General features: G+C 56.7%; 2 protein-coding genes across 25 annotated transcripts in view; one reads left to right on the top strand and one right to left on the bottom strand.

The window, feature by feature from the left end:
* DLEC1 (DLEC1 cilia and flagella associated protein) overlaps positions 1–11,356 on the top strand; it is a 77,077-nt gene extending 65,721 nt beyond the window's left edge. For 5 of the 24 annotated variants that reach the window (XM_026001009.2, XM_026001017.2, XM_026001015.2 and 2 more), the window contains 14 exons: positions 717–847; positions 1,339–1,530; positions 2,444–2,514; positions 2,965–3,116; positions 3,732–3,850; positions 4,371–4,441; positions 6,505–6,710; positions 6,804–6,908; positions 6,996–7,121; positions 7,226–7,320; positions 7,502–7,958; positions 9,314–9,475; positions 10,414–10,907; positions 10,990–11,165. In XM_026001009.2, the coding sequence (XP_025856794.2) occupies positions 717–847; positions 1,339–1,530; positions 2,444–2,514; positions 2,965–3,116; positions 3,732–3,850; positions 4,371–4,441; positions 6,505–6,710; positions 6,804–6,908; positions 6,996–7,121; positions 7,226–7,320; positions 7,502–7,958; positions 9,314–9,475; positions 10,414–10,907; positions 10,990–11,113 (2,505 nt within the window). In that variant the 3' untranslated portion in view covers positions 11,114–11,165. Of the gene's footprint in view, positions 1–716; positions 848–1,338; positions 1,531–2,443; positions 2,515–2,964; positions 3,117–3,731; positions 3,851–4,370; positions 4,442–6,504; positions 6,711–6,803; positions 6,909–6,995; positions 7,122–7,225; positions 7,321–7,501; positions 7,959–9,313; positions 9,476–9,568; positions 10,908–10,989 lie in introns of those variants that run through there. The other 19 variants (XM_026001014.2, XM_072726466.1, XM_072726463.1 and 16 more) reach the window with 13 other exon arrangements.
* On the bottom strand, positions 11,329–21,033 carry ACAA1 (acetyl-CoA acyltransferase 1). The gene is made up of 12 exons (XM_026001019.2): positions 20,799–21,033; positions 20,515–20,608; positions 19,532–19,589; positions 17,773–17,852; positions 17,444–17,486; positions 15,103–15,201; positions 14,082–14,162; positions 12,777–12,967; positions 12,454–12,633; positions 12,141–12,196; positions 11,885–12,030; positions 11,329–11,599 (listed from the first exon to the last, which is right to left on the bottom strand). Exons 1-12 carry the CDS (start codon positions 20,973–20,975, stop codon positions 11,524–11,526), a joined length of 1,281 nt encoding a protein of 426 aa, XP_025856804.1. The 5' UTR covers positions 20,976–21,033; the 3' UTR covers positions 11,329–11,523.
* Between the last annotated feature and the right edge of the window lie 2,583 nt (positions 21,034–23,616).

Here is a 23,616-nt window from a genome sequence, read left to right on the forward strand (position 1 = left end):
GATACAAGGTCAGGAAGCCTGGAGCTGGCCTGAGTGCTCATTGGTTGTGTCTAGCTTCGGCACCAGCTCCCCTCTGGGCCTGTGCTGGGTGCTACGGGGAGAGGCTAGCCAGTGGCCACCTTCCCTGAAGAAGGGCACAGCTGCTCCCTGGCACAGCCCACAGGAAAGCCATCAGGACTTGGTTGGGGGTTGCTGCTATCTGCTTGTGGTTCTTGTGGGATAAGAGACTTCTTCCTTGGGGAGACTTGCAGACCCAGTCCCATTTCTCCCTGGCAAACCTGGGGACAGTAGACTTTGTTCTCAGCTGGGTCTGAGCTCTAGGGTGATAGGCAGATGGCCCCAGGCCCAGAGCAGATCTCACTCAGGAAGGACTTGCTTTCTGTGGGAACAGCTTCAGTAGAGTAAGTACACAGCTTCTCCAGAGGCCCACTTTGAGGGGTCTGCCTTCATGGGGGTGTGCACAGATATTTGGAGCAGACTCAACCAGGGACCCTGAGGAAGGGGCCAGGGTTTGGGATGTCAGACTGGACCTGTGGATGGTGGCTCACTGGAGGGACTAGGGAGCCCTTCCACAGAGACAAGACTAGACAGAGGGCAAGGCCTTTGTGCTGAGTACCCCACAGCTACCACCTGTGCTACGCTCAGATGCTAGACCATCTGAGGCTCAGTCCTGGGACTTACATGTAGTGATGCTCCCCTGGTGGGCTTTCTTATAGGAAGAGCTGAGTGATCTGGCCCTCCCTTGTACCGTGTCTGGCATGAAGGAGCCACTGGTTCTGGGCATTTCTGGGAAGCCCCAGGGACTGCAAGTGGCTATTGCCATCTCTATGGAGGGCTCTGACAGCAGGTGAGCCCAGGGCTGGGACCAGGGCCTAAGGGCTGAGATGACCATACAAAGGACTGCACTGCACTGTTGTTGTCAGCCAGGAGATTCCCAGCTGATTCCTACAGCCAAGAGAGGCCGCAGTAACCTCTCTGGGAGCAGGTCTCTCCACCCAAACCCTGCCCTCTGTGTGGTCTTTCCCCACACACTTGGAGGTATGGTGTCCAGGCTGTAGGAGATGCAGGGGGCAGGGCTGTAGACAGCTTGGGCTTTCCCACACAAGGCCCAGCACCTGTGGACAGGTCAGTCACCCCTGGGCAGGGAGAGTTTGTGGTTGAGGCCCCTCTTGGCGTCATGAGCTGACAAGGAGGAGGTGTCTGTGGGGAGGCAGCTTAATGGGAGGCAGTCTAAGGATGGAGCATAGCATAAAGGCAACTCTCACAGTCCTCCCCTTGTGGGCTCACTGGGCAGGGCCAAGGGAGGTGTCTAACTTCGTGCCCCTGGGCTCGGGGCAGTGTTCCCAGCATAGCGCTGTGGCCGGGCCACCTGGAGGAGCTCCACCTTGACTTCGGCTCGAAGGTGCCTCTGAGGACCCGCATGAACTGCCAGCTCATCCTGACCAATCACTCCCCGATACAGACACCTTTCACCCTCAAGTTTGAGTACTTTGGGAGCCCCCAGAACAGCCTGAACCAGAAACCCAGCCTGTAAGTCTGGTTTCTTTCAGGGGCAGTTCCCAGGGAGGAAGTTGCCAGGTGGGTTTGCCCTACTAAGCATATGTGTGGCTTAGGTGGCCAGAGGCTGTTTAAAGGTGTTTTCACAAGTACACATGGAGTGATGTAGAGAAACGGCACCCCTGCCCACCTCCCAGACTCTGAGGGGGCCTTTGGGAGAGTCTGGGGTCATGGCAATGGGGAGGGCTTCTGGGAGATGAGGCAGTGTTCAGGCCAGTGCGTGAGGGAGAAGCTCCTGGCAGCACAGGGAGCTGCGTGGGCAGAGATGTGGCAGGGAGGCATTCTGCAAAGCTATATCTAGAACTCAGCCATGGGGAAAGTATTTCCACCACAAAAATTGGCAATTTACCAGCACACCATAGCAAACACCGCACCACTTAGTCTACTAAGGCAGGAGAGCCCAGCTTAAAAACCACTGCCGTGGGTGGCGGGGAACCACTCATGGTTTGTAAGCCATTAACTTTCCCACTCCAGGAAAGTGAGTGGACACTCGATGCTGGGCAGTTGTCAGCAGGAAAGACTGGAAATGGCCTTTTGCAGAAGGCTGAGCAAGAGATGAGGAGTCTGGGCTGCATTTGTGTCTGGAGCCAACAGGGCACAGAGCCTGGGGATAAGAGGTCCCTAGCCCAGCAACCTCTGCGTTTCATGGAAGGCAGTCCCTGGGCTGGAGGGTGGCCTGTAGCTGGGGTGCTTTGAGTGATGGGAGTGTAGCAGGTTACCAAGACCAGAGAGGGGGGTGAATAGACCTGACCTCTCCCCTGGGAGGAACATGGGGAGCCACCTTCCTCCACTGGGACCTGGAGGATGCTAGTTGCTGAGAGATGTGGCTCAGTTCTATGGAACAGCCTGATGTCTTGATGCTGTTTCTGTGTCCTGTCTGGTAAAGCCCCAACATGCCCCCTGCCCTGCTGAAGACGTCTCGGATTCGAGAACACTTGGCCAAGCGAGAGCAGCTGAGTAAGAGCCCCAGGGTGGGCCACAGCCAGGTTTCCTGGGGCCTTCTCCGGTTGTGGGCCGCCTGCTGCAGGGAGGGGACCCTGACCACAGAGCCCATTTCAATGTGTTCTCTAGCAAGACCTCTGAGATGGCCATGGCCCTCTGCCTGACAGCGTCCCCTTTTTGGAATGAGGCCATCTCCTGGCTAAGGCATACAGCCCATGCACAGGGCCTGGTTTTGATTTGGGATGGGTAGTGGCTCAGAAGGGAGGGCTTCTGCTGGGGCCTGGCCCCTGAGAGCAGAGGGAGGCTGCCTACTGGATTCTGGGTTCCCAGGAGGAGAGTCTGTCTAGCCAGACCAAGGAGAGGCTGTGCAGCAGCTTGTCCCGTATGGTGCTTTGCTAACTTCTGAGGGTTTGGACCTCATTCCTGCCCTGGAATCCTGAGTCCCCATTTCTGGTTATGCCCTAGATTTTATGGAAAGCATGTTGTCACATGGGAAAGGAGCTGCCTTCTTTCCCCACATTTCCCAGGGCACACTGGGGGCCCACCAACAGCTGAGCATCGACATCACAGGCTATGCCAACATGTGGGGCGAGTACTGGGACAACCTCATCTGCACGGTAAGAATAGATAGCCTGAGCCTGGTCTTGCCCTCTGGCCCTCTCTCCTCCACCTCCTGGCCCTCAGCCTCTCAAATCTCTCTGAGCTGGGAGACATGGCCCTTGAGCTTGGGACAGGCATTTGCAGCCACAGCAACCACAGGGATCCAGGCAGAAGGGGTCTTTGTGAGCAGAACCTTCCATGGCTTTTCCCATAGGGTCCCATGAGGCTGGGCACACAGAGGAGGGCAGAGAACCTGATAGGCTGTCTCCTGGGGCCAGGACTTGAGACTTGGAGGGGCAGTGACCGGAGAAGCAGGAATAGACTCCCAGAGCTATATTGTCACCTAGCCGTTGGTACATCCCCTTGCTCTCCCATTGGTCCTTCCCTCACTCATTCAATGTGAAGTAGACACCTGCTATGCATGGGTTCCCATGTGGTCCCCTGGACTGTGGAGGATACAGGGACAAATCACAACAGATGATCCAACAAGGAGTTCCTAGTTTAGTACGGGGGATGAACTATGTACATTGTCATATTGGAGGAGGGAAAGCCTTAAATGGAGGGGACGGGGAGCCAGGGAATGCCATGGCAGCAGGGGACCAGAGTGACAGAGGATTGGTGTGCATCTATAGGTGGGAGACCTGCCACCAGCAGTCATCCCGGTGCATATGGCAGTGGTAGGCTGCCCCATCAGCTCCCAGAGGACCACCTACTATACCACTGACCAGTTGCAGAAGGAGCCTATCATCAGGTGACCCCACTGGCCTCATCTTCTAACCCTTGAAACCCTCTGGCCTCCAGCCTGGCTGCCCATGCTGACCTTGTTGCTCTCCAACTGGCCTTGGTGCCACCCAGCAAGAACGCCCCAGGACAGGGCTGCCCCGGAGGAGTGAGGCCTCAGAGGACATGTCTGTTCTCTGCACATCTTTGGGGGGATAAAAGTAGCAAGTAGTCAGTGTGGCCTGAGGTCAGTGCCAGGCCTGGGGCCCCACATACCACAAGCTGGGATCTGTCCTATATAGGTGATGGTATAGAGCTGGCGGGGTGGGGTGGGGGTTGCGGGGAGTGGGTGCTAGCAGGGTACCGAGCAGCCCTGGGTCATAGCTCACCAGGCACTGCACAGGGAAGGCCTCCTGCCCTGTCTTTGTGACTTCAGGATGGATCACTGGGGGCCTCCTCCCTGCCTGAGCCCGTCCAGCCTCTGTCAAGCAGCCCTGCCCGCAACATGTGTGCTGGTTGTGGCGGTGCTGAACCTGGTCTCCTGCCTCCAGGTTCGGCACCCAGGTCTCCGGAGGAGACACAGTCACCCGGGTCCTTCGCTTGAATAACTCCAGCCCCTGTGGTGAGAGGCTCACAGGACAGACTGGGGCTCTAGACACATTGTGCCCTGTGGTGGGTCAAGCTGGGAGGGACAATGGGGCTGCAGGAAGCTGATGGCCCACAGGCCCATGATGCAGGAGTCCAGTTGGCCTGTGGTTACTGAGGGAGGCCCTTGAGGGCCAAGGGAGGAGCAGCCAGCTTGTTGGGGGTTGTCAGAGATAGCTACTTCCATGCATGAGGACAGGACTGGCCCTTGGCTAACCCTGGGTCCCCCCAGTCTGTGGGGTCACAAATGCTGTTCTCTCAGGCTCACTTTGCATAAGGACAGACACTGGCAGGGGCCACCCATTCTCATCCCTCCGGCCAGCACTCCCGGAGCTAGAGCCAGGTGCTCTGCAAGTTGCTGGGGGAACAGGACAGTGGGGTCTCTCCTGAGAGGATCCTGTGCTGATATGGGTACAGACAGGGCTGTGGGCTGCCCACAGGTTGAGTGCACTGAGGGGGAGCTGCTGGAGGATCACATGGTGTAGGGCACAGGCTCCCCTGTGGAGGGGCATCCCGGAGGGATGATGGACCAGTAGGGCCTAGGGGAGCGTATGGGAAGAGTATCGGGGCCACAGTAAGAGCTTTGGCAGTCTGGAGGTGGAAGAGTGTTTAAGGCCTCTAGACACTGGACCTCCAGGCCTGAGCCAGCCTGTAGGGCTCTAAGCTCCTTGGTGACTGTACGGAATGTGCAGCGGGGGAGTGCTAGCGCTCCTGTGACCCTGCTCCGTGGGCCCATGAGGTCTGGGCAGTTAGGAAAGGGGCCGGGAACTCGCTGCTCTCCTCTAATCAGCTGTATCATGATCTCCTGGCATCCCCAGGGGCACCTGGTGGGCTTAGCAGAGTGTGCACCTCTTGATCTTGGGGTTGTAAGTTTGAGCCCCACATTGGGTGTAGAGATTGAAAAACAAAAGCTTAAAAAGAATAATCTGGCGTTTCCAGCAGTTTCACTTCTAAGCTGCTGTTTTTAGATGCATTTGAGAACTAAATCTCATCTTTGCCCTTCAACTTGGAATTTCTCTTCTACCTTCCTTTCTTTTGGTGGTTCCCTTCTGTCCTTGGGGCTCATCACATGTATTATTTCTGTCTTGACGTAACTTTGGGGGATGGAGGTCACTGGTGGCCCTGGTGAAGGGGATGTGGTGGGTGTATGAGGCAGGTGCCGAGGTCATAACTTGAAGAAATACGAGCTCAGTGTTGTGCCCCTGTTCACCAGGTCTCCCGCAGGTCTAGCCACAAGTCAGATGTTAGCTAGGGAGTGGCTGAGAGCACAGTGGGGGAGGCGATGGTGCACAGGGTTACAAGCATGCTGTGGAGGGAGAAGTGCTACTGGGAATGTTGTCTGGCAGAGGGAAACTTGTTCAAGGCGGGGAGACCTGGTTTTGCCTCAGTGCTACTGGAAGCAGCTAGGGGAGGGGAAACGGGGCATGGCTGGCCCCTGAGAGGTGGGAGGAAAGGGGAATGGCATAAATGCCTGCTGACAGAAGGGGTGTCAGGATGGGACTTCAGGGCCATCTTGATTTGGGGGCTTTTGGGAGGTGAACTGGGCCAGGAGCCCAGTGCCTGGAAGGCAAGGTAGGTGTCAGCACAGAAGGCACAACAGTGGGACCAAGGTCGGTTCAGCTCTCCAGGTTAGGTAGGATGGGGTAAAGGGAGAGGAGAATCCTGGCAAGACAGGATATGATAGGGTCGACTAGCTCAGCTGGGGAAGGGAGTGAGTGCAGTGGGAGCTGATGGATGGAGGGGAACAGGTACGGAGAGGGGCCAGAGGGCCTGGGGTGGCTGTAGGGGGAGCCCCAAGTACTGGGAGGGGTGCATTTGGATGTGAAGGCCTGCTCCTGTGATCCACATGGTAGGGCTGATAGAGATAGCTGGCATACTTGTAGATGTTTCTCAAGAATTGTCTGGAAGTGGCATTAGGGAGGGGGCAAGGCCCCCCTCTACCCTGAGTGTGGGAAAACAGGCAACGGCAGGAGTTGCAGGGAGGGGGTGTCCAGGGACGATTCACCTGCCCCCACCTCAGCCCTCACCACCCTGCCGCAGACATCCGCCTGGACTGGGAAACCTACACTCCGGAAGACAGAGAGGACCGGCTGCTGGAGCTGCTGGTGTTTTATGGGCCACCTTTCCCACTGCGGGACCAAGCTGGGAATGACCTCTCGTGCCCAGAGACCCCTGAGAGCAGCAGTTCCTTCTGGTCCTCAAGCCCCTCTAACACATCAGACTCCAGCCATGAAGCTGCCCAGTCTGTGAGCAGGGATGGAGGGGCAGGGCAGGTTGGCTGCTGAGTTGGGGCCAGTGAGCCCTGAGCCTCGTGAGCCTCAGCAACTCCCTGATGACAGGCCGAGGGCAGTGACAGAGCCTCGCAGAAGATCATTTCCGTCGTTCTGCGGGAGCATGATGGGGTGCCCGCTGACCACCTGTACTGCATCAGCCCCAAGCAGGTGGTGAGTTGGGGCAGGGCTGGGAGCTGCCTTGCCAAGAGTCCACTGCGGGTAGGCATGGGGCAGTAATGAGGCTGCTATCTGTGCCAGGTGGTCCCCATGGGGGGCAGCAGCACCATCTCCATCTCCTACACACCTATGGTCCTTGGCCCTGAAGTCCTGCACAAGGTGGAGTGTGTCGGCTATGCCCTGGGCTTCATGAGCTTGGATGACGAGGTGAGCCCTCCTGGCCCAAGTGGGGTGACAGCCACTGCCTCTCCTGGGTGGTGGGCTGCCCCATCAGCTCAGGGACCGCCAGTGATGGGGCTTGGGCTCCGTAGGCAGAACGAGAGCTTCCAGGTAGGAGGCATCGCCTGCAGGACTTTGCCGCAGGACCCCTGAGGCTGGACCTGTGTGGCTACGTGAGGCCCGCACAGTGAGTTGCCTGGGCTTCCCGTTACCCCCTCGTGGGGAGCACCTTTGCTCTGGGAGGCTGGGGCTGGGATGGGACTGGGAGAAGCCAGCAGGTGAGCCCAGGCAAAGGCTGGCTAGGGCCAGATGAGCCAAGTGGGACTGCCAGAAGGCCCTCGGGGCCCAGCCATGCTCATTGCTGACAGGCTAAGCATGGAGCTGGATTACGGTGGTGGTGTGGAGTTCCGGCACCAGGCCAGTGACCTCATCCCCGAGCAGCCCTGTACTGGGGTGAGTGTGCTGCCCACCCCCTGCCAATCTACCTGGACCTCAGATATCTCCATGAGGCCTCCTATGGTCTGGGTCCTCTACCCCAGAGCCATGGCCTCCAGGAGGGGAGAGATGCATCCCCAGCCCCACGCCCCAATATCTGTCACCACCCAGGTGCTGAGTGAGTTGATGACCACCCACCACCTGAAGCTGACCAACACCACAGAGATCCCACAGTACTTCCAACTCCTGGTCTCCAGGCCCTTCTCTGTTTCTCAAGAAGGGGCCAGCCGCAGCCGCAGAGCTCCTGGCCCTGGCCGAGAACAGGGGTGTGAGGAAGATCCTGCCAAGGCTAGCAAGCAGCTGGTGCTCCACCCCCAGGAAAATATGCTGGTCAGTTGGGAGGTGCGCTGCAGGCAGTCACTTGGGCCAGAGGTCACCTTCCTCTCACACATATGCAGGCATGTACAGACATGTGCCCATTACCCTCATGCACTTGTACAGACATTTGCATCCAGACACTGCACACTCTCCTGTCATCCACTTCCAGAGCTTCAGTGAGCAGTCACATCCTCTCTTCCAAAAAGTGCACTTTGGTACAGGTATACTGAGTGTCTACCATGTGCTAGATGCTGTACTAGGTGACAGACTCCTCCAAGGACCTCACCATGGAGGGAGGAAACATCTGCAAAAGAAAGGAGGATGGGCCCCCTCGGCTCACTTAGCACTTGCTCCCTTCTTCAGAGGTAAACTGAGGGACAGCCCCAAAGCACAGCCCAAAGTCCTCTTCTACCAGAGCGCCCATGAAACTACACGCTGTCACCAAGTCAAGGTCCTCTTAAAGTGCCTCAGGGAGGGATCCCTGGGCGGCGCAGCGGTTTGGCGCCTGCCTTTGGCCCAGGGCGCGATCCTGGAGACCCGGGATCGAATCCCACATCGGGCTCCCGGTGCATGGAGCCTGCTTCTCCCTCTGCCTGTGTCTCTGCCTCTCTCTCTCTCTCTCTCTGTGACTATCATAAATAAATAAAGATTAAAAAAAAATGTTTAAAAAAAAAAAGTGCCTCAGGTAGCCGCAGGGCTCTCAGAGAGAAGACATCTGGTAACAGTACCACCTCTGACCCTCCGTGCACTGATGGAACCCAGGCATCTGGTGCTGACCAGAATTCGAACCCAAACTCAATTCTCCATTGTCCTGCCTACACCTGTGCCTCCACTCTTGGTGGGAGCATTTTATCTCTGCAAATACCACTGCCTCCCACCCTTTGCCCAAGCAGGCCTTGGCATCCTCCTCCCTGGCCCCTCTCTGACCAGCCAGCCCCCACACCCTGTTGCCACCCCTCCTCAGACTCCACCTCTCCATACTCTTCATCCCATACCCATAGCCCTGGTCCTGCCAAGGGGTAAGGGGTGGTTTGCATGTAAGGTCGGGGGCTGCGCATGGAGCCGCACACGGAGCCACCCAGGCTCCTGTGGTCTCCTCCAAGGTCCTTGGCTCCTGAGGCCCCATCCCCAGGACTAGTAGGTGCAGGGCACAGAGCATGGCCAGTGTCTATGGCCCGAATGCCCCAGGCAGGGGCACCAGGAGGAGGCAGGCGCACTGCTGGGCTGGCTGTGTCAGGGGCCAAGCTGGGGCCTTGCCGGGCAGCTAGGGGCCATAGAGGGGAGGACGGAGCTTGGGGTGAGGGGTGGGGGGCGGGGGTGCCTGTCTGCAGCAGCTGGAGCTGACAGCCCTGTTCGCGCCTGCTCAGGTGAACGTGTCCTTCTCACTGTCCCTGGAGCTGCTCTCCTACCAGAAGCTTCCGGCTGACCAGATGCTGCCCGGGGTGGACATTCGGCAGCATGCCAGCGGGGAGAAAGAGATGGTGTTTACTCAGAGCCTGCTCCTGGAGTACGCCAACCACACCACTCAGGTGAGTCCCGGGCCCGCCCCACACCGAGGAGGGTGCAGCCAGGCCAGACTGTTCTCGGGGGTCGGAGGACAGACCCCGACATGAGGTCTTTAGAAACAAGAGGAGCCCCGGCCCATGTCCTGAGGGCCCCGTCTGCCCTGGAAGAGGACCTTCCATGAGGACACACACATGGAGAAAGGAAGATCATCTCTCCTTACCTACCTCAGCTCAGAACCAGGTGAGGTACTGTAGGGTGGGAAACAGGGAAGGCTTCCTGGAACAGGTGGCATGTGAAGTGTCCCAGCTGGAAAGTACAGGTGAGGAACAAAAAGGACTAGCCTCAGGGGTGGATTCCAGGGAAGCCAGAAGGAAGAATCCATTTGTGACCAGGCAGGCCCTCCAGCTTGGTCCTTGGGTGGCTGCTGGGGCCCAGGGGTGGGGTAGGCTGAGGCAGGGCCTGAGGGTGATGTAGGGGGACCGCCAGGAGCTAGGACCACTCAGCGCACAGGTGGGGCCTGAGGCTAAGAGAAGAGGTGAGATGGGGCCCAGCAGGAGCAGGGGGCTGGGCCTTGGGGCCCCCACAGGATGGGGGAAGAGGAGGAGGAGAGAGGCCTGAGCAGGGAGCAGAAACCAGGGCTTGAACAGGGCAGGGGGTTGGGGGGAATCACTGGCCTCTTGATGGTCCAAGGCCTCATTGATCTCAAAGATGGCCACGTCCTTCACCATCAGGGGGTGGCAGGGAGAGCAGAGGGCATCTTCTGGGCCCTTGATCTGCAGACCCCCACCAGCCTTGGTTTCAGCTGCTGGCGCCCAGCCCCCTTCTGCTCACCGAGGCGCTGCCCGTGGGCTCCCCAGAAGCTGCAGTACCTGGGGTCAGAGGGCCCCGTGTCCCTGAGACCCTGGCCTGGAGCCCAGCAGGAGGGGGCAGGGGCCCCACACCACAGGCTCTGTCCCCCTAGGTGGTGCCCCTGAGAGCCACCGTGGCCGTGCCCGAGCTGCAGCTCTCCACCAGCTGGGTGGACTTCGGGACCTGCTTTGTGAACCAGGAACGGGTCCGGGAGGTCTACCTCATGAACCTGAGCGGCTGTCGGAGCTACTGGGCTGTGCTGATGGGTAGGCTGGGCCTGCCCCCCACTTCCCGTGCAGGCTGGCACCTCGTGGGTGGCCCTGCAGAGAAGGCTGGTTCCCAAATCCCAAGTGATCCCAGGGTGGCCTTGCCTCATGGCCCTGGGCCAGACCCGAGGTGCACCCCTGGGATGAGGTGGGGTAAGGGTGGGGGGAACGCATGGAGCTGCCCAGGCTCCTGTGTGCCCCCTTCCCTCGGTATAGGCCAGCAGGACCCAGATAAGGACCTTGCAGCCTTCAGGGTATCTCCAAACAGTGGGCTGCTGGAGGCACGACTGGTCAATGCGCCCCCAAATATCATTACCCTCCAAGTTTTCTTCATTGCCAGGTACCAGCCCCTCCCAGCCTTGCCTGTAAGCCAGAGGTCCTGGCCCAGGGTCCCCTTGGTAACTGACCCCTACTCCCTATAGGAGCAGTGAGCTGTATGAGTCCACGCTGGTGGTGGAAGGTATGCTTGGCGAGAAGGCCTGCACCCTACGGCTCCGGGGCCAAGGCTCTTATGATGAGAGATACATGTCACTCCACCAGCTGTGAGGCTCTGCCCTCAGCCCTCCAGCTTTGGAAATAAAACATGACCCAGAGCTAAGGAACAGGTTTGCTGTGCAGGGGTGCATGCTGAAGACCTCCAAGCAGCTCATGGGCCGGAAGGGACTCCCTTACAGTGCTCTCTGCCCAAGCACCGAGCTGGGCCAGAGGCAAGACCAGTGACAGCCAGAACTGGCCCTTGGGAAAAACTGTAGCCACCAAGATGAGAATACATATTTACTGTCTGCTGCATTCCTCACTCCCAGGACTTACACAGTGGCCTGGGTGACCTGGCAGAGGGCAGCTCTGTACCTCAGCCACTCCTGTACTGTGTCACCAGTGCTCTTGTTAGTCCCAGCGCCGCCACCACCACCACCACCACAGCAGAGCCAGGGAGCGCCCCTAGCCCGGGGCCTCACTCAGTTTCCAGGGTATTCAAAGACAGCAGCAGCTCCCATCCCGGTCCCGATGCACATGGACACCACCCCGTACGCCCTGTGGAAGCAAGACTGTGTTTGGCCTTGGTACCTTCACCCAGCCAAGGCCTCACCACCGAGCTCTCCCCAGATCTCTGGGCATACGGTTCCCAGACTGCCCACCTAAGCCCACACTCAGGGTGGCAGGTACTTGGTGCAGACCAGGGTGCCACCCTCGCTGGTCCCCAGGGAAAACAGGGGTCATGGCCCCATGTCTTCAGCTGAGTGTGTGCATGTGTGCTTCCCCCTCAACTACCCTGGCTTGGGCACCCCACAGAACACCCCCACAGCCAGCCAGCCTTACCTCTTCCCACGGCGCTTCAGTTCATTGAGGAGCGTGATGACCTGTCGAGCTCCAGTACAGCCCAATGGGTGACCCAAGGCCACTGCACCCCCCAGAGGGTTCACCTTCTCGGGGGGGAGTCCTAGCTTCTCCACACAGTAGACAGCCTGAAAGGAGGCAGAGCATCAGCTAAAGTTCCCCCCACCCCGTACCACGTGCCCACAGGCTCCAACTCGGCTCTCCAAGGCCCAGGCAACAGTGAGAAAGAAAAGCTTACCTGACTTGCAAAGGCCTCATTGATCTCAAAGATGTCCACGTCCTTTACTGTCAGCCCTGTGGGTACGGGGGAAAGACCTGAGCTGACCCAGTGGACCCCTGGTAGGACTCTGTCTCCCCAGGGGCCCATCCTATCCATGGCCTCAAGGCAAATCCACAAGGGTCCCAGCTGTAAGATCAGGAAGGGCTTGGGGTAGGGGTGCTAGCCTGACCCACCTTCCCTCTGCAGCATTCACATGATCTCCCCCACCCCACTGGTAACAGCACGAGGCAGGAGTGGGATACAGATATAGATTGTGAACGAACCACCTTACCTGCTTTTTGCAAAGCTACAGGGATGGCATAGGCTGGCCCAATGCCCATGATGTCAGGTGGGACCCCAACCACTGCATAGGACCTCAGGACCCCAAGGATGGGAAGGCCCAACTCTTCTGCCTTGGACCTCCGCGCTAGCAGGAGGGCAGCTGCCCCATCGCTCACCTGACTAGAGTTTCCTAGAGGCAAACAGCGGGGGTTAGGGTGCCCTGGAGCAGAGCGGAGGTGGTCCACCTGTTCACCGTGCCTGGGGGCTCCAGGCTCCCAGAGAACACGGGGGATGGACGCAGCCCCTCCTGCCCCTCCCCCAGCCCAGTCTCACCAGCTGTGGTAGAGCCGCCCTGCTTGAAGGCAGGCTTCAGTTTGGCCAGGCCCTCCATGGTGGTGTTGGGGCGGATACCCTCATCCTGGGCCACGGTGATGGTCCTCTCGGCGCCCTTGTCATCATGGACCGTCGTGGTCACAGGCACAATCTCAGCTTGGAAACAGCCCTTGCTCTGGGCTCTGGCCGCCCTGCCAGCACCATGGACAGCCAGGCTCAGGCTCCCTTGGGGTTCCCTTCCTTCCAGGGGTCCCTTCCTTCCAGGGGCAGACGCACCACGTTCTCAGGCTGCTAAACAGGGGGACATGCTTGCCTTGGGGGAGCTCTAAGGGGCTGCTGTGGGCCCTTCTCCCCCAGCCTGGGAGTGGGAAGCCTGAGGCCTCATGGGCCTTCTTCACCATCAACCTCCTATTTTCAAATCCTGGCCAATCCCAACCTTGAAGGAAGGGGGAGATTTAGATGTGGTGAGCCCTTCACCCAAGAGGGACTGAGCCTGCTCAGTTCTCTGGGCCAAACTGAACATACAGCCCCAGGAACATTTGTGCTGGGTTCTACCAACTTGTCTGTTCCATCCCAATGGCTCAATTTCAACTATTCCCCGGGTTCTACTCATTTAAAATGATAGACACTAAATTACTTAATGAATCTTAGTATTTAAACAGTACAAAAACATTAAGATGATCCTTGCACTTATATGTAAGATGTCAGTGCCCAGGGATTTCCCCTGGCGAAGATTCCATAGTTTTCAGCAAATTTTCAAATGCTTCCTTAACCCCAAGGGTCTAAGAACCACTGCCTCTGAGAAGCCCAATCCTTTCTTTTGTCCCTGTCCGCTGGGCATTTGGGGCTGGCCAACCTCAGCCTGCCCATGTCCAGAGGCCTGAGCCCCGGGGGGGTCTTCTAATGCTACCCAGACCCAAGAGGGGTCCAGAAGCTGGGATGCCAGGGTCCCCAGCAGTGCAGTCCCCACGATCCAGGCTATCCAGAGAAGCCTAGGGCTGCCATATCTAATCGCCAAACCACAGACAATCAGAGAAGAATCCTGACTCTTGTTACATCTCATGAATAGATAGGGAAAAAGAAGCCCAGCTAAGGAGACACTCAGGGTAAACAGACAGTGATAGGACATGGAAGAGCTATCAACGCGCTTCCAGCACTTCCCCAGTCCCTGCCCACCTCTCCCTCCTGGAGGGAGACTGAAGTTAGGCTTGGAAACCACTCACTGCCCACCTGTAGCCTAAGGGCAGCTCCACCTGAGGCCACTTAATCCCGCCCCTTAGAGACCCTATCCCAAACAGCACTCACTTTTGCTGGGAAGCCAGGGCAAAAGTATCCTGCTTCTCCCGTGAAATGCCAAATCTCTCAGCTACATTCTCTGAAGTTATCCTAAAACAAAACCAGCACACTGTGGGGACATGCCAAACAGCCTTGGGGCCTGGGCCAGGCTGCATAGCTGTGCCTCCAACTCTGGGTCCCTGTAGCTGTAGGTAGAGACCAGGAGGGCCAGTCCAGGCCATGGAGATAGATGACTCAGGATGGAGTGTGGGGGCAGAGAGGGAGGCAGCAGGGTTGGCCGGACCCTAAGAAGCTTGTATGCCAGAAAGACCAGCCCAGCAGCGGGGCAGATGAGGGAACAGCTGGGGACACTAATTGGTTACTCCTATGCCGTGAGGAAAGCTACTCTGGTGTGGGGAGAGGAGGGTCCCCATAGGCCCCTGGGAAGGGTATCTACAGGCTTTCTGTTGTGAAGAGAGCCTGTCCTCACACTGGAAACCCAGAGCCACAGGTAGGCCTTCCAACCTGGGCTATGGCTTTAGAGGCTTCCCTGGGAGACAGGGTTCCTGGATGTGGATGCAACCAGGACACTGCCCCTCTCTGAGCCTCAATCTCACATTCAGGGGAGCCAGGACTCTCTGCTTATGGGGAGGATGGCCCACAGGCTCAGTGATGTTGGCTGCAGAGCAATGGCACTGAGCAAATGCAAGGCACTGTGATGTTGCATCTGAGGGCCCAAGCTCCCTCACTAGTATGTTCCAACTCAAAGCCCTTCCACTCCCATGTTTCTAAGCCTCCAAGGCTTTGGCGCGCAGCTGCCATTGTTCCCTGTGCGACTGGCTCCTCAGGGTGGAAATGACAGGCTGGGCCATGGCTGGAAACCTAGAGGTGCAGAGGACCTGGAAGCCTCAAGAAAGGGAAGTCGGGAGCAGCCAGATCCCATCCCCATGTCCCATCAAAGCAGAACAAGCCCAAAGGCCAGATGCCACAAGATGATCCAAGTCTGTGCTTCTGCTCCCGGCCAGGAAGGGAGCTGAGGGGACACGCTCACCCCATAGGAATCAGGCAATCTCTGGCCTTCTTCTTCTCCACCAAGCGTGAAGTAATATTTCCAGGGTTTCCTCTGTCAGCCAGGGACATGGACTCTACCCTGAGGAGGCAGTAGAGGAGGGAGTCACTCTCAGGGCACCCCCCAGGGATAGCTGTGCAGCTGGCAAGTGCTGGGAAATAGGGGGCCCTGGGAAATCCAGCAGACCATCTGGGAACCCTGGGCAGGGCACTGGCCAGCAGGGCAGAGCTGGGGGTGCAGGGTGGCTGAGGTCACCTCCACCCCAGGACAAAGCACTCCCAGGGAGTCCACATAGTCCACACTCCCAGGCAAGGCTATGCTTCCCTAACACAAATGCTCCTGTGGCCAGCCAATCAGTAGTTCCCAAGGAAAGCTGCCTAGTCGGGGGAAGCACATCCAGGAGGCCTGGGCCCTGCCCTCAGACACCACAGGTTCAGAGGGTAGAAGAGCCAAATATTTTAAAAGCCATAGATCATAGGGCATCTGACCTGCACTGACCAGGAGGTGCTGGGAGCTAAGAGGAAGGCAAGACCACAGTTTAGAGCTGTAATCTAAACTGTGATCTGCTTCAAGGCAGGGTGCCTGGGTGGCAGAGTCAGTTAAACATTCCGACTCTGGGTTTCAGCTCAGATCATGACCTCAGGCACACAGCTGCCATTGTTCCTTGTGTGTGCCAGCACCAAGCTCAGTGCAGAGTCTGCTTGGGTTTCTCTTTCATTTTCCCCCTGCTCCTCCCCTGCAGCTGGGGCACACATGCATATACCTGCTCACTCACTCACTCTCTCTCAAATAAATCTTTAAAAAAAAGACCCTCAAGGGGATACAGGAACATAAGGCCTCAAGGAATAACATGTAATTTTGAATTCTTTTCACATACCCTGTACTATTTGAAAATCTTGTCAGATATTAGAGAGCTTTCAACAGTGTCGGTCACATGACCTATGTCCCAGCATGGTGGCTGCTGCTATTACTCCATTTAGTTTTATCAACTTTAACAGAACTGAGGTAGCTATCCCTATTTTATAAATGAGGACACTGAGACCCAGAGAGCTGAGTAGCTCGTCCATAGTCACTCAGCAAATTTAGGTGTCTGGCCCCAGAGCCCACTCCCAACCAGGATGTCCTGGGCTGTTCTTCATGATCAAAGCCTATAGGAGACAGTCCTGGCCCAAACCCTCAATACTCTAGAAACATAGTCTTTAACCTGCCTGGGGACTCAGATGCCCTCTAAAGAACTTGAAGGCTCCAGCCTCTTCTTCAAGTAAACCACACCTCTCCCTCCTCAAGTAAGGAACATGAGAGAAATCAAAGGGAAGACTGGCAGGGGCTCTTCCCTGGCAGAAGGCTCTGCAGTGTGGTCTCTGGCTTTATGGACAAACACAGTGCTAGGCAGCACAGCCCCGAGGCGGCCCAACAACACTCCAATCAGGAAATGCTACAGGGAACGCCTTGGTGGCTCAGTGGTTGTCTGCCTTTGGCTCAGGGCATGATCCCAGAGTCCTGGGATCCAGTCCCCGCCGGGAGCCTGCTTCTCCCTCTGCCTATGTCTCTGCCTCTCTCTCTGGGTCTCTCATTCATGAATGAATGAATGAATGAATGAATGAATGAATGAATAAATAAATAAATAAATATTAAAAAAAAAAAAAGCTACAAAGAGGAAATGAAAGGCAGAGAGAAGGTGTCAAAACCCTGGGGCACTCACCTCACAGAGCCTGCCAGAGCCTAGGCTGGGCCTGCCTCCCCACAACAGATGCCCACACCAGACTGGGCCTCAGGGCCTGTCCCTTCCCCAGAGGCACTGCCTACTATGCCTTCTGTGGCTTTACAGCTGAAGACAGAGCCATAGCTGACAGTGAGCAAACCACAGATCTGACCATGCCCCTCAGAGCCCAGCAGGCAGCTTCAAGTTTCCACCTTGGTAACAAGGAGAGGGACAAGGGGACTGATAGCCCCGTAAATGAACAGACAAGTTATATATTAGGCAACTGTCCCTGGCTTTAGGGAACCAAACCTGCAATGTCTCACTAGCATCAGAAATCAACAAGGGCAACAGAAGGAAACCCAAGGGCTATATTTTCTCAAAATACTTGCATTTTCCAGGCTGACAAATTTCCAAGAAAGCAAGGCTTTAAAAGCCAATTCCCTTTCCCTACTAGTGCTGAGAGATGTGAGGAATTCCCGAGCACTCAGAGCTGGGGGCTACTTCTAAGCTGCCTAAAAGAGCCAGGGGAGAACCCTGTAATCACGGCCTCTGAGAACTCAGGACATGACAATTAGTTTTGTTGTTAGAAGTTCGTAAGCTCTGGCAGAAAGAAATTCTTACCCACAAGCCATGCCAATGTCATAAGACCCATTTCTGATGCCACCTGCAACAAAAGCATTTCATAAACATTCTTTATCAGCGTCTACCTGTTCTGGAAACAGAGGCATGTCTTCCCCTCCTGGTCTCTAAACCGGACTCAGCCCCAGATCCAGGTGTCCGAAAAGGCTGAGTGCAGTGGCAAGGAGCTCTCCTTCACTCTGTGGCCCCAGAGAGTCCTCTCAGAAATCCTTATTGCTTGCCCAGCAGACAGTGACCTTTCTGACCCAAAGCCATGGAGCCAGGACCAAGGCCAGGCAGTAGCAGTGGGCACCCACCCCGTCAAAACTTACCAGCTATGTTGGCCAATGCCTGGAGCCCAGATGAACACTGTCTATTGACAGTGGACAAAGGCACAGTCTCTGGGATGTCACTGAAACAAAGTGAGATCAGTCAGCCCCCTCTCCTCTGCCAGGCTCTCATGGAAAACAGGCCTATGCTCCTGGTCAAGAGGACTGCCCCCTCAAGGTGTGCAAAAACCAGGGGAACAAACCAGTAGCCCTGTCCCTACTCCAGGCCAGATCCATACTGGGAAGACCCCATCTCTGCGGGTACTTGCTCCACAGGGCCCCACAAACACATGCTGTTTCCTCCTGTGATTCTCCTCAAGCAAGGTCAAGAACAGCTCAAAGGCAAGGAAAGCTGGCTGGACCACAGGAATCCTTCTTTCTCTCCCTTTGAAGATTAAAAAAAAGGAAAACTATACATTCGTTTCTTCCAAAAAGCAGAACGGGATCTGTTCCTGGGACAGAGAACCAGAACAAAACAAGTCTCAGGCATAAGGCCAGAAACCGTCAGCCTTACTAGTAACCATATGGCTAACCCTTGATGTTTCCACTCTCTCTGGAAGGCCTTTGTCCAGCTGGACAAAGAACCCCTTATAGGTACAAGTATTCTAACATCCTTTGTTTGGGTGTGTTCCCCTAGGTTCCCACACTGGTCCCAGTCCTAGAAGCTGGTGGGGCTACCCCTCCTGATGTAACCTGCCCTAACCAGGGGTACAAAAAATCCTGAGAGAATCCCCAGGCCCTCCCCAGACCATGGACCCAGAACCTCAGGGGGGGTGAGTATGTTCTGGTGATTCTGGTATGCAGCCAGGGTTGGCAACCTGTGAGCTAGTGCCCAGGTCAGGCTCTGCTGAAGGCCTCTCAGGTCCTAGTTCAAGCCCTCCTAGTCCATGCAGCCTGTGTAACCCTTCCCAGGTCTCCTTCCTCCTTACTACCTAGTTACTACCTTAGATAGGGCTGGAAGCTAAATCTGGAGCCAGATCGAGAGAGTCCTTGAACTTCAGGCTAAGCAGTCTGAACCTCTACTGGTCCCTAGAGGTTTTGTCAGTTTCCCTGTTCCTTCACTGGCTAAAATTCCTATTATTTCTTCTTCAGGAAGCAGGGAGTATATAGATTTAAGTGGTTCTTAAACCTATACCTGACAGTAATTTAAGAACTCCTCCCTTGTTTTAGGACAGCAAATTTACCAGGGCGCCTCCTGGGCTACCCTTCACTCCAGGGTTGGGCCACATCCCCAAGTCTCTGCTGATATGCTAATACCTTGGATATCTCAGTTTGCTCTACCAAATTTTAAAAGCTCAAAGTCACTTTTCAGTGTGCCCTCCTGGTTATTGCTGGGCAAAAGGGGATAGAGTCCATATTTACCAAAGGTAAAGCAACAAGCTGACTTTGAATCATCAAACCAGAGAAAGCTTTTGCTCTAGTTGCAAAGGCCCTGTTTGTCCTGGCTCAGCGCTGATAATGCAACCTTCCTTCAAAGTAGGGGAGGGGCACCTGGCTGGCTCAGTTGGTAGAGCTGATCTCGGGGTTCTAGTTCAAGCTCCACACAGGACATAGAGATTACTTTAAAAAAAAAGAAAAAAAAAAGACAATGCCAAAGTAGGGGAAAGGTAGTGTCCACAAGAGAATGGTGCCAAAAATCCTGGCTGCATACAGGTCTGGTGTCCAACCTGACCCTCTTCCACTCATAGGCTGGGTTTCCTGGGGCCTAGGACTGCCCAAGAGTCAAAATGGCCAACCCACAGCTAGAAGTAGGAAAGTTTACCTCAGAAACTGAGCAATTCGGGCCATGATTGCTCCTGCTCCTGGCTGAAGCACATTTCCTGTGGACAACAAACTTTCATTCAGTGCCCGATAGTGTTCTAGGCACTAAGGTACAGTTGTGAATACTAGAAAGGGTACATTCCAGAACTTTCTTCAATAACACATGCCCTCAGCAGGCTCCCTCGGGGCTCTGGAATTTCAAAGAGCCAGTCATACAGCAGTTCATCCTGGTCATACAAATCAACCCAGTCCCGGAGAGTCACAAGCTCCCTTGCCATGCACCCGGCTTTCCCAAATCAAGGTACAGTGGCCTGGCTGCCTGCCTATAAAGGAAACACAAAAAGAAGACTGCAATGCAAAGCTTGCAGTCAAACAAGCAGGTCTTACGACTTAGGAAAATGAATTTCTGAAAATGCACACCGCTCTGAGTATCCTCAGCCAAGTCCTGATGGCATTTCAGAGGTGGAACCAGTGATTCCCAACCTAGGGGTGGCACCTACTTGATGGGAGTCTGGCCATGTTCTGTTGTTTCCAGGCTAGAGGAGTAGGGGTAGAGGTAAAGGGTTGGACTGAACGTCAAGAGGCCCTGGATTCAGGTCCAATCTCTGCAAATTTCCCAAGACCTAGTGTTTCCATCCGTGAGGGGCTGAACTACATGGTTTTTGGTGGTCCGTCTGTTCTGTGGTGGCACAGGCAGGATGAGTAGAGACCCCTGGCTCCTGTCTCCTACGGTGTCCGCAAACCCCTGTGCCAACAGCTTGGGTGTCCGAATGTCACGGAGAGCACTGCTTTCTAAACAGGCAGAACGTGCTTGCGGGAAAGGGTGGGGAGGGGGGGCAGAAGGTGCCTGGAGGTGGCGGGAGGGGTAGGACGTGGCCTAAAGATTCACGCATGGGGTTCCTAGACATTCTCCTCCGTGAAAGCACCTGGAAGGTGCCTGATGGGTGAGGAGGGCCGAGCCCAGGGCCTGGGCAGTGTGCTCACCCACGCAGATATCCCCCAGCTGCGCGGGGCTCAGCCTGACGTCCTGCAGAACCGCGGTCATCACAGCGGACAGAAGCTCGTCGGGGGTGGTGTCCTGCAGCGGGAGGCGCGGACACCGTGAGCTCCCCGGCAGCGCACCGGGTTCCAGGAGCCCCGCTCCCAGCCCACCCCAGAGACGCGGCGGCCACAGCTCGCGCGCGGAGCCGCCTCCGACTCGAGGGGCCAGGCCCCAGCCAGCTCCGGCCCGTGGGCTCCCCGCCGGCGCCCGGACCCTGGGGCCTCACCTTGAAGCCGCCGCGGCCCCCTCGGCCGATGGCCGTGCGCCGCCCGTGCACCACCACCACGTCGTCGGCCGACCCCCGCGGAGCGCCGCCCAAGCACCGCGCGGCCTGCGGCGCCGGCGCCCCATCCGAGGGGGGCTGGCCGCTCAGGTGGCCCAGCACCACCTGCAGCCTCCGCATCTCGCGTCGCGGCCCAGCAGTCCCCTTCGCCCTCCGGAACTGCGCAGACGCTCACAGACCGCCGCCGCGCAGGCGCGGAAGCCACTCGGCCGGGCGCCCCGCCCCGCCCCCAGCCCCGCCTCCAAGTCTCGCGCGTCCCAGCTCAGCCAAGCAGGCGGCGTGCGTACCTCGGGTGCCCCCTGCCCGGCCTCTAACCACGTCCCCTAAAGCAGGGCTCGCCTTTCCGTGGAGGGGGTCTTTTCCCCTCCAGGTCGCGCTAAGGAGGCCAACCAGGAGGTAGACCCTTCCGAAGCCCCGCCCAGAAATGCAGGCAGGAAACCCTTCCACCGAACAGTCCTGCCTACTGAACAGTCCTTTCGATATCTTTTCTTTTCTTTTTTTTTTTTTTTTTTAAGATTTTATTTATTTGTTAGAGACATAGAGAGAGGCAGAGACACAGGCAGAGGGAGAAGCAGGCTCCATGCAGGGAGCCCGACGCGGGACTCGATCCCCGGTCTCCAGGATCACGCCCCGGGCTGAAGGCGGCGCTAAACCGCTGAGCCACCCGGGCTGCCCATCTTTTTTTTTTTTTTTTTTTTTTTAGGATTTTATTTGGCAGAAAGAGAGAGCAGAGACAGCACAAACTGGGGGAGAGGCAGAGGAGAGGGAGAAACATGCTCCTGGCTCAGCAAGAAGCCCTGTGGGGGCGGGGGCTCCATCCCTGGAGCATCTCCCCCCCCCACCCCCCCCACCCCCCGCAAGCACGTTCTGCCTGTTTAGAAGGCCCTGACATCATGACCTCAGCAGAAGGCAGACACTCAACCGACTGAACTACCCAGGCGCTCTCCACCCCCTTTTTTTTTTAAAGGAATATATTTTTTTAAATTTTTATTTATTTATTTATTTATGATAGTCACAGAGAGAGAGAGAGGCAGAGACACAGGCGGAGGAAGAAGCAGGCTCCATGCACCGGGAGCCCGATGTGGGACTCGATCCCGGGTCTCCAGGATCGCGCCCTGGGCCAAAGGCAGGCGCCAAACCGCTGCGCCACCCAGGGATCCCTCTCCACCCCTTTTATAAAAAAGATTTTACATATTGGGGCGCCTGGGTGGCTTAGTCGGTTGAGCATCTGCCTTCAGCTCAGGTCAAGATCCTTGGGTCAGGGGATCAAGCCCTGCATAGGGCTCCTTGCTCAGTGGGGAGTCTCCCCCCCGCCCCCCCGACTCGTGCTCTCTGGCTTTCTCCCCTCTCTCAAATAATAAAATATTTATTTGAGAGAGAGAGGGAGAGCTCCAGTGCAAGAGCTGGGGGAGTGGCAAAGGAGGAGGGAGAGAAACTTAAGCCGATTTCACAATGAGCATGATCGCCTCTGGGGCTTGACCTCCTGGCCCTGAGTTGAAACCAAGAGTCAGAAGCTCAACTGACTGAGCCACCCAAGCCCTGAATAGCCCTTTCAGTATCTTGAAATAAAGTCCGCCATTGCCAGGTCTATTTTCTCTATAACTATGCCCACCACATGCTACCAAACCTAAGAAGAGGACACTGCCAGTCCCCTTCTGCTCCAACTGCCACCCCCTTCCTGCCAGCGGCTTCCTCCTTGGGAAGGAGGCGGGGACTCTTAATTCCTCTTCCCCCTTCTTGGTCTTCTCTGTGTCTCCTGGATCTCAGTACCCAAGCTGGGGGGCTTACATGTTTATTAGAGGCCCCAGAGCCTTACCCTGATGCAAATGTGCTCTCTTTTCGAGAACACGGAGGGAATTGCGGACTCTGGTGCACCATGAGAATGTATAAAGTTGCAGAGAAGTGACAAACCGCCTATCTAGGGAGAGTACCATGCACTTCTTACCAATTTTACAGTAGTTTGGGTTTATTTAATTAGTCCCCACCTCCACACTAGGCTGGAGTCTCCACCAGGGCAGGGAGGGACCTTGTATCTGGAGTGACTGCAACATGCTGGACATTTAGTAGGTGATCAATAAATACCTACAGAATGAAAGACCAGAGCTCCTTAGGTCAGGACTGTGTTTCCCAACCTCCCACCCCCACAACCCTAAAGAGCAAGGCCAGATGCCCCCTTGACTCCCAATGGTAATGTGTTTCCCTAGACCCCAGAAAACACTACTGGGTTTCTCCTAGACACCAAAGATTAGGGTACCCTGTTACCCCCAACCCCAGAGGGTTTCCCACCTTTCAAAGGCAGGGCTGGCATGCCTCACACTGCAGAAGGTAGTATCGCTCTTTCCCACCTCACCTCTGGATTGTGCCTTCCCCAGAGATCCAGGGATGGGTGTTGGGGGTGGGGGTGACGTCTCCTCCTTTGCCGCCTCCCCGCCATCCTCGAGGGCAGTACGGTATGAACGCCCCAGGTCCCCAACGGAAAGGATGTGATTCCACTAGTTCCCAAAGACTAGGGCCCCGAGTTCCTACAAGGCCCAAGGGAGGATCCTGTGATGACGCCCCCTCCCCCCGGGCCCCCGGCCCCTGCACGGCTCTAGCCCCCGGAGGACAGGAATCGCGGTCCAGGTCCCCGGTTCCCGTATCCGAGGGGGCACCGGTCCCCGCCCTTCGCACATCTGCCGGGGCGGGGCGGGGCGGGGCGGGGCTTCTCGGAAACAGAAACCGGCGGGGCGAGGCGGGGCGGGGCGGGGCCGGGGGCGGGGCG

The sequence above is a fragment of the Vulpes vulpes genome, chromosome 11 (assembly GCF_048418805.1).
Source record: "Vulpes vulpes isolate BD-2025 chromosome 11, VulVul3, whole genome shotgun sequence".
NCBI lineage: Eukaryota > Metazoa > Chordata > Mammalia > Carnivora > Canidae > Vulpes > Vulpes vulpes.